Consider the following 14,184-nt stretch of genomic DNA (forward strand, 5'->3'; position numbering starts at 1 on the left):
CAGAAGGTAATTTTCAAAATCAGTGATGAGCAGAGACCATTACCTTCTGCCTGGGTATGCCATCTTGTTGCTGTCGTTGCAATCTCTCCCTCGCCAATAAAAGCCCCGCAGTGTCTGAAAGTGAAGGGCACACACAGGAAGGGTCAGTTCTGCTCTGATGTTGTCCACGGTGAAGGCCAGTCCGAGCTGTCAGAGGGGGATTGACATCTGCAGTTTCAAATTCAAATATAGTCTGGGAACACCAGAGATCACCAAGAAAATTAAGGTGAATATGCTACGACCTCCCGAGTGAGGTGAAATATAATATGGTGCCAGGGCCAATCACAGGTGTAGCATAAGTGTGCGTGTGCGTGTGTGTGTGTGTGGTGTGTGTGTGCACTGTTGTGTGTGTGCCAATATGTGACAGCATGGGGGTGCACCTGTGTGAATTTGCAAGTCGTGAGCATGTGTACATTCACATGGGTGGTTATGCAAATGCATGTTTCACACACGCGTGTCTGTGTGTACATGTGTGTTCATGTGTATGTGTCTATGTGTACTTCCACACACAGCAGGGCCATCCAACTCCTTGAACTTTCTCTGTTAATCATCAACCTTCTCAGGCCCCAAAGCAATTGGTTTATTTTGTTCAACGATTAATAATTTTACTGAATAATTAAAAACTCTAGCCAAACTGGTTACTTGCATGGATTTATTATATTTTTGACATGTCTGATTCAAAAGGATTAAGAGCCACGATGATGTCAAACAATTCTTTTATTGCTCGAATTGCCAGGTAGAGTATCTGAGATCCCATCAACTTTGGAAAGTTTGTGACATCTGTTACTTGCTTGTTGAATTTCACAGAGAATATTATGATATCCTAACTGTTCTAAATCAAACATGTGCACACAAACACATATACACTTTTAAAAAGTAAGTTGAAATATATTTAAGAATTTTGAAAATAATTCATGACATGTTTTCAAGATAACTGTTATCCCCATGGAGAATTCCAGCTGGGAATGGCTTCAGGAAATGAAAACAGTCTAGGACTAAGATCCACTTTGATGGTCCATGTGGAGATAGCATAAAGGTATATAAACATTATAAAATGGTGTATTATCAAATTAATAATACATTCAAATGGCATTCAATCTTGTCTTATTAAAGGAAAGAAATTTATAGGAAGCAATGCAATATTTACTGAACGTCTGGTTACTCTTAACAATACTTACTGGGAAATCACTATATTTGTCTGAATCGGCATCTTTGAATGGCACAGAATTTTGTATACTTCTAGAAGAAAGAAAATGAAACACCTGTGAGCTAAGAAAAAAGAAAGCGTGTTTGTGAAAATAAATACAGACATGTTTAGATATGACTGTGTTGAGTTTACTTAACAAAACCCCATTCTAAAAATAAAATTAAGGGCCTAAATAAAAATTTAAAAAGTAAAGATAAAATTGAGTGCCAGCCCAACTTTGCTTATTCCTACTCGCCACTCAACAGAATGATTTTCTCTCTGACATTTTACTTGGCCTATAAGGGTAAGTAAAATATAATGAACTCAAGTGTTAGAGGCCATGGGATATGGCTGCTGAGGTCCTCAGGAAAGGAGGCTGCCTTTTTGGTCCAGTCAATGAACTTAGTACTAGAGATTTTACACATTTTACACATTCTGGGACAGAAGTCTTTTCTTAAGTTTCTCCTCTTTTAAATCACTTCATCTGAGACCCGTTAGGCATTTAGTTGTCACTCCCCTTTAAGAGCCGGGTGTAATTGATGTAATTGATGATCGAGCAATTAATGCCAAGAACTACAGATACCTCCTTTGAGCGAGGATTTCCCTTAAGTCCTCACTACCAGACTTTCCCCAGCTTCCAAATGGCAAACACTGTTTTCCCTTTAGGAGAATCACTTACAGAGTAGCAGGCAAGTGCCATCATACGGCAGAGTGAGGTTACTCTTGGAGCTTAGAATGTAGAGAGAGTAACATGCTCCCTTATAGGTTTTAGTAAATGGTCTTCTGAATCAAGAGCTTCTCAGCAGTTCTGAGAGTCTCCAGGCTAGCGAATTCAGCCAGAGCAAGCATGGAGCCTAACTGGTGGTGTGGAGCCTGTCTTAGGAGCTCTGGGATGGTGGAGCCACTGGAGGTCCACTTTACAGATCTCTTGCGGATGACATCCCCTGTAAGAATAGGTAAGGTTCTCCTATGTATGTATCTGACCTCTTGGATAGCTGTTTTAGGCTCCTAGTTGAGAAAAGGAGGAAAGACACAGAGCAAGAGAAAGAATAAGAGGAAGAGGGGGAGGGAGAGGGATGGGGTAGGGAGGAGAGAGAGGATGAACAAACCCACACAGCCGTATTATCAATCTGAGAAAAAGCACTGGGTAAAAGGTCTTTCTCAATGATGCCAAAACTGTCTCCTTCTACCTTCGCCACCTTTGGGGTGAGAGTTTGTCCGTGAAGGAAGGAACAATGAGTTATTTCTAGAATTAGAACGTTTGGTCATTAAATTAACCTTTACTTGTTTATTTTAAAGGCTCAAAGTAACTAACCAAAACCATACATTCTAGACATACGTGGGTAAATCGGCCATCCTAAATCTCATAAGTTGCAATTTACATAAACTCCACAATCCCTTATTCATAGCCTGCATATCCAAACAGTCCTGAAAACCAAGAGTGGTTTCTTATTTTCAATGTTGAAGCTAATTTATTTGATGGCAAAATTTGACCTAAACCAATCTAAGGCAATTCATAACCTATACCCTACTTAATATGACTATCCATATATTTCACTGCTGAAATATAAATGTGTTTAATCAGGAGTGCTAAGAGTGTGAGTGTGGGGAGTTATAGTATACGCATGATATGTCACTTTCTTAAAATCTGGGAAATTCTGAATTCCAAATTACATCTGGCTCCAAGGTTTTGGATAAAGCATTGTTGACTTTTACTATAATTGCTTCTGCAAAATTGTATATAAATTTGAAACATTGTGTATCCTTACAGGTACCTGGTTGTATGCCAAAATATTCATTCATTCATTCCATAGCTATTTTTGAAGTCCCTACCATGTGCCAGACATCATATTAGATATTAAGGATGAGTATTAGATACATTTCCTATGCTAGAAGAACTCAGTGATGGTTGGGGAAAACAATGCATTAATAGATAGGTACAGTGCTATGGAGAAAATTCTCTAAGAGGGTTGTGCACACAGAGGGAAGACATTTCCCTCTCTACAGGGAGGGAGGCAATCTTAAAGTGAAAGTTAAAGGATTAGAAAGCATTTTCAAAGCAAGTAATTGGGTGACAGGCATTCTAGTAGGAAGGAAAAATATGGGAAGCCCTATAACATAGCTCTAGGTTCTGAAATTAGACTCCCTGGATTTGAATCTCAGGTCTGCTGTACATAACCTTAAGGCAAATTATTTCATCATTTTTACATCTGTTGGCTCATTTGTAAATGGGGTCAATGTCAGTACCTGCTTCCTTGGACTGTTGCAAAGACTAAATGAGTTGTTATGTGAAGCAAGGAAGACCTGTGCCAAGCATGTGATAAGTATTCACAAAATATTAGCTCTTTTCTTTATTATGCACAGTGCTAACAGCTATTCCAAGGGTGGCTTCTAGGACTGGGCAAACAGGCCTAAGTTGTCTGCTCTTATAACATTTTAGTTTCTGGATATATCCCCAATTCAACCCATGGATTCTCTTCAGATTTTCAGGTTCCCAGCCATACAATGTCCAATCCAGTTATGCATGCCCGTTATTTTTAGATAATTTTACTGTAAACTTCTTTGCTGTAAGTACCTTCACAGCAAGCATTTTTGTTACAAACATTCTCACTGTGTAACTAATTGGCCATAAGACAATTTTGCCATAAAAGGTAAAATGACTGGTTGATAGTTTGTTTTGATATGTATCATACAAAAATCATGACAAATGATGATGATTTGCCCCAAGAGCCAGTTTCTTATTTCTAAACACACTGCAGTAGAGGAGAAAGAGGCTGAGCGCCTGAAAAATCGCGGGTTTGAGCTCACATTTCCCATAAACCTCTGGAATGTTTATCAACAGACATGTGACAAGATGCCAGGATCACACAACAGTGTAGAGGCTTTCCTAACACAATACAAATGTGTGTGTGCTCAGAGGTGTCCGACTCTTGCACCCCCATGGACAGTAGCCCACCAGGCTCCTTTCTAGGCAAAAGCACAGGAATGGGATGCAATACAAAGCTTGGGTATAAATATGCATCCTAGTATTTGGAAGTTGATACCTCCTCTAACAAAGGAAGAAATTTTAGCAAAAAGAAAAACTGTGATGCCGAATGAGGAGGCGAATCAATGTGTAAAACACTAAGAATGAAAGCCCTGGAAGACAAGTGCTCAGGCACAAGTCACAGAATAAGGTCAGTCATCTGCACAGTAGTGCCGTTAAATCTACGCACCCTTTAAATGGACTTCCCTGGTGGCTCAGATGGTAAAGCATCTGCCTACAATGTGGGAGACCCAGGTTCAATCCCTGGGTTGGGAAGATCTCCTGGAGAAGAAAATGGCAACCCACTCCAGTATTCTTGCCTGGAAAATCCCATGGATGGAAGAGACTGGTAGGCTACAGTCCATGGGGTTGTAAAGAGTTGGACATGACTGACTTTCACTTTTCACCCTTTAAATATATTCAGATATTTTGTATTTAGTAATAAAGTCTCTTTAATTGTGTAATTAGCCTCATGGCTAATTAGTTATATGGTGAAACTAATGTTTGTGGCAGCAAAGATGTTTAAAACAGGGAACTTACAGTGAAGATACCTAGAACTCCAGTTATCACCTTGGCTGGTGCAGCTGATCACCTGCTTGCTGCTCCTGCCCTTTGCCTGGGGTCTGGCTGACAAGCTTGACCCAGTGAGCAATTGTGACTGCAGCTGAATGTTATTCGTTACATAATATTGAGCTATTCAAGCTCAAAACGCCTAAAACTGTGTCATGAAACTGGGGCATTACAACAAAAGAAAACTAGGGAAAATAAAGTATCCATGAGTATCTGCCTCACATTTGAATCCCAGGCAGCAGTGCAGGGTCAGAGTGGCTCTGTTTCTTCTGCATGTGGATGTGTTACATGCATCTCTGTAAGATGCAATGAAAGCAGAGCAAACCATGGAAAGACACTTCCTGGCATGTTTACGTGGCTCACTGTGTGGTGGGGATAGGGACTGAGGTGAGTGGCAAGAGCAGGGCAAAAGCAAGAAGGAACAAATGAAAAAAGCCAAGAACGATGAAATAAAAATGCAATTAACACAGGATATGATAGCCTGTGTGAATTTATGTGAAATAATACATAGGTGGGCTTAAGCATTTGGAAATTCAATAAAAAGAACAAATTATAGATATTAAGAGGGGACCCTCCTGACTCACCATTGCTGCAATAAAAAAAAATTAGGCAGTGTATAGGCACTGTGAATTCTGATCAGAACAAAACAACAAAATCGTTGGTTGCCCCAAGGTAGTAGCCTGGTATCCTACACATTTGTGTCTCTAATAAATTAGTGTTTTTTCTTTGTTTATTCATTTGTTTCTTCACTGAGTCCCTACTGAGGTCAAGCACTGTGGTAGGGAGCAGGGCTAAAAAGTTGACCAAGAAATGGTTTCCTCACTCTTCAAAAGCTGTTGGTAGGTGTGGGAGACTGATGGAGAAGCAGCCAGGGAAGAACAGGGTGCAGGAGCAGGTGCCAGGGAGCGCGGGGTACCGAGGAGGCTAGCTACATGGCTGAAGACAGACTGGGAGCTGGAAAACTTCTTACCATTCGTGGAGATGCCACCATTGCATTTTGACGGCATTAGAACAAACAGCAGGGCACAGGGAGAGGCAAGGAGCAGGAAAGGCATTCTTATTGGAGGGGATTTTACGGAAGGGTTAATGCAGTAGAAGACATGTGGGTCTTGTCTCTACTACCTGCTGACTGTGTTAGTGGGTCAGGCATTAAATGAACTAGAACCAACTTGTTCATCTGAAAGTGGGGCTCAGGGTCAAGGGACAGACAGTGTAGTGGTTCTGGGTCCAAATATCATATGTATCCATGACTAGTTCTGTGACTTGGGGAAAATAACTTTACATATTTAAAAAGGGGGACAAAAATGGGGTCTGCTAACAGGGCTGCATTTACAAGAGTTCTTGGTAAAGAGACAGTACTGGGTTATTCTTCCTTGTCATTATTATCACTGAGCCACAGGTTATTTGAAGAATAAATGAGGTTGCATTTAAATGTGCTTTATAAACCAAACAGCACTGAATAAATTGTGACCTGGTATGAATTATACTAGAAGCACAATGTTTTAGAAGAAGAAAAACATATTGCTTTTTCATAAAAAGAATTTCCCTTTTAATTTGGGCCAGGAAAATCTCTGGCCACAGATGCTCTTGAATTCAGTGTTTCAAAGGTGGTTCAATTGCAGAGATGTCGTTTTGGTCCTGCAGGCCCACGTTTGACACAGAAAATGTAATGATGATTTCAGCAAGGAGGAGACAGGAGTCTCAATTCAACAAGAGCTAGGTATGATGAAATGATCAGGGGCCTGGGGACCTAGGGACCTGGCTGTCTCTCAGCCTCCCAGCATCTTCTTTCATGTCTGATATTCCCCCTCCACTCCTCATATCCTGATGCTGTCCGCCTCCACCTCTATTCATGAAAAGCAGTGTTGATAACTGTTTCCGGGATCTAGGCCAGCACTTTGCACAGCTGGCTTACAGGAACTCATGTGGGCAGATGAACCAGGAAAAGTTTTTAAACTAAGAGGTTCTGAATGTGGGTCAGAAGCACAGCCTTCTCTTCTCCTGAGATACTTTCAAAGCAGACTGGGGGCTGTTCAGTGGCTTTAGCTTCCATGTAGCTGATGAGATGAAGGATGGAGGAACATAGGAAAAGTGCCTCTGTTGTGGGCTCAACTGTGTTCACCAAAGAGAGCTGTTGAGGTTCTAACCCTTGGTCCCTGTGAATGGGAACTTATTGGAAAGAGGATGTTTGCAGATGTTAAGTTTGGATGAGGTTATTAGTTCAGTTCAGTTCAGTCACTCAGTCTTTGTCACCCCATGGACCTTCAGCACGCCAGGCTTCCCTGTCCATCACCAATTCCCAGAGCTTGCTAAACTCATGTTAATCAAGTCAATGATGCCATCCAGCCATCTCATTCTCTGTTGTTCCCTTCTCCTCCTACCTTCAATCTTTCCCAGCATCAGGGTCTTTTCCAATGAATCAGTTCGAATCAGGTGGCCAAAGTGTTGGAGCTTCACCTTCAACATCAGTCCTTCCAATGAATATTCAGGACTGATTTCCTTTAGGAGGTCATTAGAGTGGTCCCTACATTACCAGATGGCCAACATTGAAATCAGATTGATTATATTCATTGCAGCCAAAGATGGAAAAGCTCTATACAGTCAGCAAAAACAAGACCGGGAGCTGACTGTGGCTCAGATTATGAACTCCTTATTGCCAATTTCAGACTTAAATTGAAGAAAGTGGGGAAAACCACTTGACCATTTAGGTATGACCTAAATCAAATCCCTTACAATTAACAGTGGAAATGAGAAATAGACTTAAGGGACTAGATCTGATAGACAGAGTGCCTGAAGAACTATGGACGGAGGCTCATGACATCGTACAGGAGACAGGAATCAAGACCATCCCTAAGAAAAAGAAATGCAAAAAAGCAAAATAGCTGTCTGAGGAGGCCTTACAAATAGCTGTGAAAAGAAGAGAAGGGAAAAGCAAAGAAGAAAAGGAAAGATATACCCATTTGAATGTGGAGTTCCAACCAATAGCAAGGGGAGATAAGAAAGCCTTCCTTAGTTATCAGTTCAAAGAAATAGAGGAAAACAACAGAATGGGAAAGACTAGAGATCTCTTCAAGAAAATTAGAGATACCAAGGGAACATTTCATGCAAAGATGGGCTCGATAAAGGACAGAAATGGTATGGACCTAACAGAAGCAGAAGATATTAAGAACAGGTGGCAAGAATACACAGAAGAATTGTAAAAAAAAAAGATCTTCATGACCCAGATAATCATGATGGTGTGATCACTCACCTAGAGCCAGACATCCTGGAATGTGAAGTCAAGTGGGCCTTAGGAAGCAGCACTATGAACAAAGCTAGTGGAGGTGATGGGATTCCAGTTGAGCTATTTCAAATCCTAAAAGATGATGCTGTGAAAGTGCTGCACTCAACATGTCAGCAAATTTGGAAAACTCAGCAGTGGCCACAGGACTGGAAAAGGTCAGTGTTCATTCCAATCCCAAAGAAAGGCAGTGCCAAAGAATGCTCAGACTACCACACAGTTGCACTCATCTCACATGCTAGTAAAGTAATGCTCAAAATTCTCCAAGCCGTGCTTCAGCAATATGTGAACTGTGAACTTCCAGATGTTCAAGCTGGTTTTAGAAAAGGCAGAGGAACCAGAGATCAAATTGCCAACATCTGCTGGATCATGGAAAAAGCAAGAGAGTTCCAGAAAAACATCTCTTTCTGCTTTATTGACTATGCCAAAGCCTTTGTGTGAATCACAATAAACTGTGGAAAATTCTTCAAGAGATGGGAATACCAGACCACCTGACTTGCCTCTTGAGAAACCTATATGCAGGTCAGGAAGCAACAGTTAGAACTGAACATGGAACAACAGACTGGTTCCAAATAGGAAAAGGAGTACGTCAAGGCTGTATATTGTCACCCTGCTTATTTAACTTCTATGCAGAGTACATCATGAGAAACTCTGGGCTGGAGGAAGCACAAGCTGGAATCAAGATTGCCGGGAGAAATATCAATGACCTGAGATATGCAGATGACACCACCCTTATGGCAGAAAGTGAAGAACTAAAGAGCCTCTTGATGAAAGTGAAAGAGGAGAGAGAAAAAGTTGGCTTAAAGCTCAACATTCAGAAAACGAAGATCATGACATCCGGTCCCATCACTTCATGGGAAATAGATGGAGAAACGATGGAAACAGTGGTTGACTTCTTTTTGGGGGGCTCCAAAATCACTGCAGATGGTGATTGCAGCCATGAAATTAAAAGATGCTTACTCCTTGGAAGGAACATTATGACCAACCTAAATAGCATATTAAAAAGCAGAGATATTACTTTGCCAACAAAGGTCCGTCTAGTCAAGGCTATGGTTTTTCCAGTGGTCATGTATGGACGTGAGAGTTGGACCAAAAGAGAGTTGAGCGCCAAAGAACTGATGCTTTTGAACTGTGGTGTTGGAGAAGACTCTTGAGAGTCCCTTGGACAGCAAGGAGATCCAACCAGTCCATCCTAAAGGAGATCAGTCCTGGGTGTTCATTGGAAGGACTGAGGCTGAAACTCCAACACTTTGGCCATCTGATGTGAAGAGCTGACTCATTTGAAAAGACCCTGATGCTGGAAAAGACTGAGAGCAGGAGGAGAAGGGGACAGCAGAGGATGAGATGGTTGGATGGTATCATCAACTCAATGGACATGAGTTTGGGTAGACTCCGGGAGTTGGTGATGGACAGGGAGGCCTGGCGTGCTGTGGTTCATGGGGTCGCGAAGAGTCGGACATGACTGAGCGACTGATCTGATCTGAGCAACTGAACTGAACTAATCCAATATGACTGGGTTTAAAAGGAAAAGACAGACACACAGGGAAGATGTCCATGCACGAAGAGGAAGGCAGAGATGGAGAGATGCAGCTGCAAGCTCAGGGTTGCCAAGGATGGACAGCCACTGCCAGAAGCTAAGAGGTAAGGAAGATTCCACCCAGAGTCTCTGAAGGAATATCAGCGGGACTAGAGTCTCAGAGGGACCTTGCCCACACATTACTTTCAAACTTTCAACCTCCAGAACTGGGAGAGAATACATTTCTATTGTTCTAAGCTACCCAGGTTGCGGTATTTCAGTACAGCAGCCTTAAGAAATGAATACAACCTCTCAGTTCAGGTATAAGGCCTGACTCTCATCTCTGGAGAGTCCTCCCCTCTATCCCTTCACAATGAGAGCCAGGCTGGACCAGAATGCACTCAAGTGATAGGAACTGCCTGCAGGAGAGTGAGAATAAAAGCAACAGGGGCCCGGGCAGATGGCATGGTCTCAGTGAATATGTTACAGAGAAGGAATATTATTTTGAGTCATAGCATTATCTGTACATGTAGCACCTGTGGTCTGGCTCCAGAACTAGAATGTGAGCACTCGGGAGGACATAGTTAACCAGGAGCCTAGGAACCTGCCATGTTCCCCCACCAGGGCTCAGGCCAACAGTCTGCATCTTTAAAACCTCCCAAATGGCTCTATAGCTTGAGTTGAGACATGGGAAAAACTGAGGTTCGGAGACATGAAGTGGCCCAAGTCCTCAAATCTGGCTCAAGACACAGCACTGCAGAGGAATCCAAAAGGGGATGTTTCCAGAGAACAAGTGTGGTCCAATATACCTGGGGGTGTATGTTGGGTCCTTGTGGTTGGGAAAAGTTACTTTTTTTTCATACTTTTTGGCCACACCACGTGGCAGGTGGAATCATAGTTCCCCAACCAAGATCAAATCCATGCCCCCAGCAGTGGAAACAGTCTTAACCACTGGAAAGAAGTCTTGGAAAAATTACCTCTGTAAGACTCAGTTTCCTTATCTTCGAAATGGGAATAGTGATGGAATTATGAGAATTCAGTGCAGAAATGCAGTGGAAGTTCAGTATCTGGCCCTGGGAATAGTGGCCGTACAGTGGCAGGCAGCAGCCCTGCCACAGTTACAAGGGAAGGAGCTGGGTGGAAGGAGACCTATGCTATTTTGCCTCTTAGTCCAACGTGCCTCTCAGGATACTGTTCCATCTTTCAATAGTCTGAACAGTAGTTACTATGACACCCAGCACAATCTTAGAGTGAGCTGGAGCATGGGATTTTAAACTGAGACAGGAGGGCTTGGGAACTCTGGACAGTATCTCTGCATTTGGAATTCTGTTCATAGATATTAGAGCTAAGGTTTTTAGGTAATAGGTCGCGCTCTTGAAAACAAAGGTCCTTTACCAGCCTCTTGAGTGCCTTGCACTAAAGATGCTCAAAGAGTCCTCACCATAATGGGTGGCTGACCTCATCCGGATCTTACACAGCAAGGAGGGGCTGTCCTGTCCCCGGTGTGAGCATGCACTGGCAGGCAGGCTGTGTTCCAGCCCAGGACTGTAAGTCAGGCTTGGAGGTTCAAAGATGCTGGTATTCAGTATATTTCCAAAATGATTTGTTCTAAGCTAATTTGTCTTCTAATTTCTATACAAGTCATGAGCAAGAAACACTTTCACCTTCAGAAAGATGCCTTTTAACTTGAAGATCATTTTCATCATTAGAAAACAGAAACCACTAAAGATGCTCTCCCCTGTTAGTGCTCAGGAGTGGGCATTCATATACATACAGTTTAATCTTCTGACAGATCTTGGCCAAAAATGGGAGTGAACAAATACCAGCACCACTTCTGGAGTACGTCTGGAGAGAAAAAGCAAAAAGAGAAAGAGTTATTTATTTCAAGGAATGGTTCTCCAGTTTCTAAAGGTACTTCCTCTCTTCTTGGCTCCACATTTTGAATTTCTGGCCTCTTCTTTCTCCAGAATCTGGGCCATATTACTTAACTCAATTTACCCCGTGTTCCTGTCCCCACACTCTAAGTTCATTGCACCTGTGTGCTGGCTCCTTTGCTTGAAGGTCTCTCTTCCCCCAGCCAGCTAGTCCCATTTTCTTGTCTTTTCCAGCTCTTCCCAAAAGAAGAGACCCATCTTGGTCCATTCTACTCAGACAACATTCTTCTCCTCCCTATTTTCAGTGGCTTTAAAAAAGGATTTGAAAAATAAAGACTGTTTTCAAATAAGATAATTCCATCCTGTTAAGAGATAAAATAAAGACTAACAGGAGAGATGGCTTAGGAAGAAGGAAGGCCCCTTCCCTGGGGGGTGGGGGGGGTGGAGGGGTGGAAGGGGTGCAGATGAAGCCCCCAGAGTTTCCTGAACAAAGGGATTTCAGACAGCAGTTTACATAAGACTCTAGCTGGGGGATAAATTAAAAACCTGGGCTTTTTTTTTTTTTTTTAAATTAAACAGTGCTTTTAGAAGTATTGCAGTTCCTGTGATGCTTTTCACAGACAAAAGGAAAAACAACTGGGTAGAAAAAGTCAGGAACTGGCATTTATCAACAAAGAGAGAAAGGGAGACAGGTATCTCCTGCTTTTTTAACGTTCACTTCTCGCCACCTTGATTCGATGAAAGACCTACGTTAGTATCTATCTTCATGAACTGAAAGAAATCCGAAGAGGAGTTTTCACTTTCATAAAAACAGAAAAAAAAGCAAAAAGCAAAAATAGTGTTCATCATCTGTTGTGCAGGAGCCAGAGTGGAGCCAATGAGTAACCTCGAGTACTGAGAGAGGCCCCGCCCAGCTCCTTCCCCAGAAACCACACTGAACACTTAGGTATCAGGGAGAAATAGCTTTGAACCATGTCTGTGAGCTTCTGTGCTTGATCTCCACTTATTGTGTGCATCTGTTAGCAAGATGAGTGCTAAGGTAGTTGCTGCTTAGCCTTAGGAAAGACTTCATAGGAATGGTCTACTTTTGGATAGCGGGGAAGCATGTGGTAATTCTCACCAACCTAGAGAGTCCTTCAGATGGCTGTGAGTGTTACTAACAGTTGTCAGTATTCTGACCCTAGCAAAGGCAGACAAGTAACCTTTTCTGGCTACAAATGAGATATTTAAGGATCTTTGTGATCTTTGTACAACTTTCTAGAATGAGGAACAATCCTGACTAGTGCTCTCAACTAAATGCAAGAGGTGGAGCAGAAGAGGCTGTCCTTGTCGTCATGGAGCTCACTGTCTAGTGGAGCATAGGGGTGGATAATCCCAGCTCTCAGCATGCTCTGTGAGGGCTGCTGTGGTCCAGGCATTAATATGGCTTTCTAGGAACTGGAGGAGGAGGCAGGCGAGAAAGGAAGAGACAGATGCTCCAGGCTTTTCAACTCAAAGGCAGTTTGCAGACTTGGCTACAAATGTAATTCGTGGGCTCCACCACAATCTACTGACTCAGAAAGCCTGGGGAAGGCCTGGAAATTTGTGTTTTCATAGCTCCAAGTCATTCTGATGCTCACTAAGATTTGAGGAGCACTGCTCTAGACTCTGGCTGAAGAAAGTATGATCACAAACCAGAAGCACTGGATGTCATCTTAGTCTTAGGACTAAGAGTCTCTGGCCACACAGTTGACTTGTTCAATCAGAATCTGTATTTTAAAAAGGTCCCAGGTAGTTGGAGTCCACACCAAAGCCAGAGAAGCAGAGGAAGCACCCGGCACAGGGCTGTGGGCATATGAGTGGGGCTGGCATCTTGCAGGACATTTCAACCTGGCTGGAGCATAAGGAGCCAGGAGAATGCAGTGGACCAAGGAAGGAAGGACACATAGGATGAGCCTGGAAGGCTGCATCATGTGCTGTCTTGCGGGCAGTGGGGAATCCTGGGAGAGATCACATGTATTTCAGAAAGACATCTCTGGAGGAGACATGAAAGCCTGGAGGAGGCAAGATGGGACAGAAAAACCCATTGGCAGATAAAGACTTTAAGGCCTGGTCCTGGGCTTTCTAACCTCAGCACTAGTGCCATTCAGAGCTGAATAATTCTTTGTTGTGAGCTGTCCTGTGCATTGTAGGCTATTTAGCAGCATATCCGGCATCTAGCCACTATAGTCAGTAGCCCCCAAATGTCTCCACTTGTTGCCAAATGTCCCCAGGAGAGGTGATGGGGGACAGCATTGCCTCCGGTTGGGAACCACTGATGGAAGGTGGGAGGAGGGGGGATTGTGGTACAGAGATGGGATGTTTGGAGAACTGGTAACTGAGTGAGCTGAGCAGTGTAGACACACTGTGAAACAGATTCTGGCGTGCAATTACACCATAACATGGGTGGCAATTGGTAGAGACACATTCTAAGATCCAGAGTCAGGTTGCACTTGAAAGTTTGAGTTACTTCTTTTTATATTTACTTTGTCTGAAGGCCTTGGTCTAATTAACCTAATGGCAATGTAGATTTTAACACAGATGATAACCAATACATCAAACATTTTATAAGGACAGGCTGATAATTACTACACAGGAGATACAATGGAATAAAATGCACAGCTGTTCACTGTTAGAATTCAGCCTGAAGGCTGCAGCTGTCTTTGACATTCCTTG

The 14,184-nt window shown here is 42.7% G+C and overlaps 1 protein-coding gene across 1 annotated transcript in view; it reads right to left on the reverse strand.

Annotated features, from left to right (window-relative positions):
* Positions 1 to 14,184, reverse strand: part of AOAH (acyloxyacyl hydrolase) — a 185,864-nt gene that overhangs the window by 109,102 nt on the left and 62,578 nt on the right. Inside the window, exons 6-8 of the mRNA XM_005889098.2 lie at positions 11,391 to 11,461; positions 1,218 to 1,278; positions 44 to 114 (exon numbers count right to left, since the gene is read on the reverse strand). Of these exons, the coding sequence (XP_005889160.1) occupies positions 44 to 114; positions 1,218 to 1,278; positions 11,391 to 11,461 (203 nt within the window). The remainder of the gene's footprint in view (positions 1 to 43; positions 115 to 1,217; positions 1,279 to 11,390; positions 11,462 to 14,184) is intronic.

This window comes from Bos mutus, chromosome 4 (assembly GCF_027580195.1).
Source record: "Bos mutus isolate GX-2022 chromosome 4, NWIPB_WYAK_1.1, whole genome shotgun sequence".
NCBI lineage: Eukaryota > Metazoa > Chordata > Mammalia > Artiodactyla > Bovidae > Bos > Bos mutus.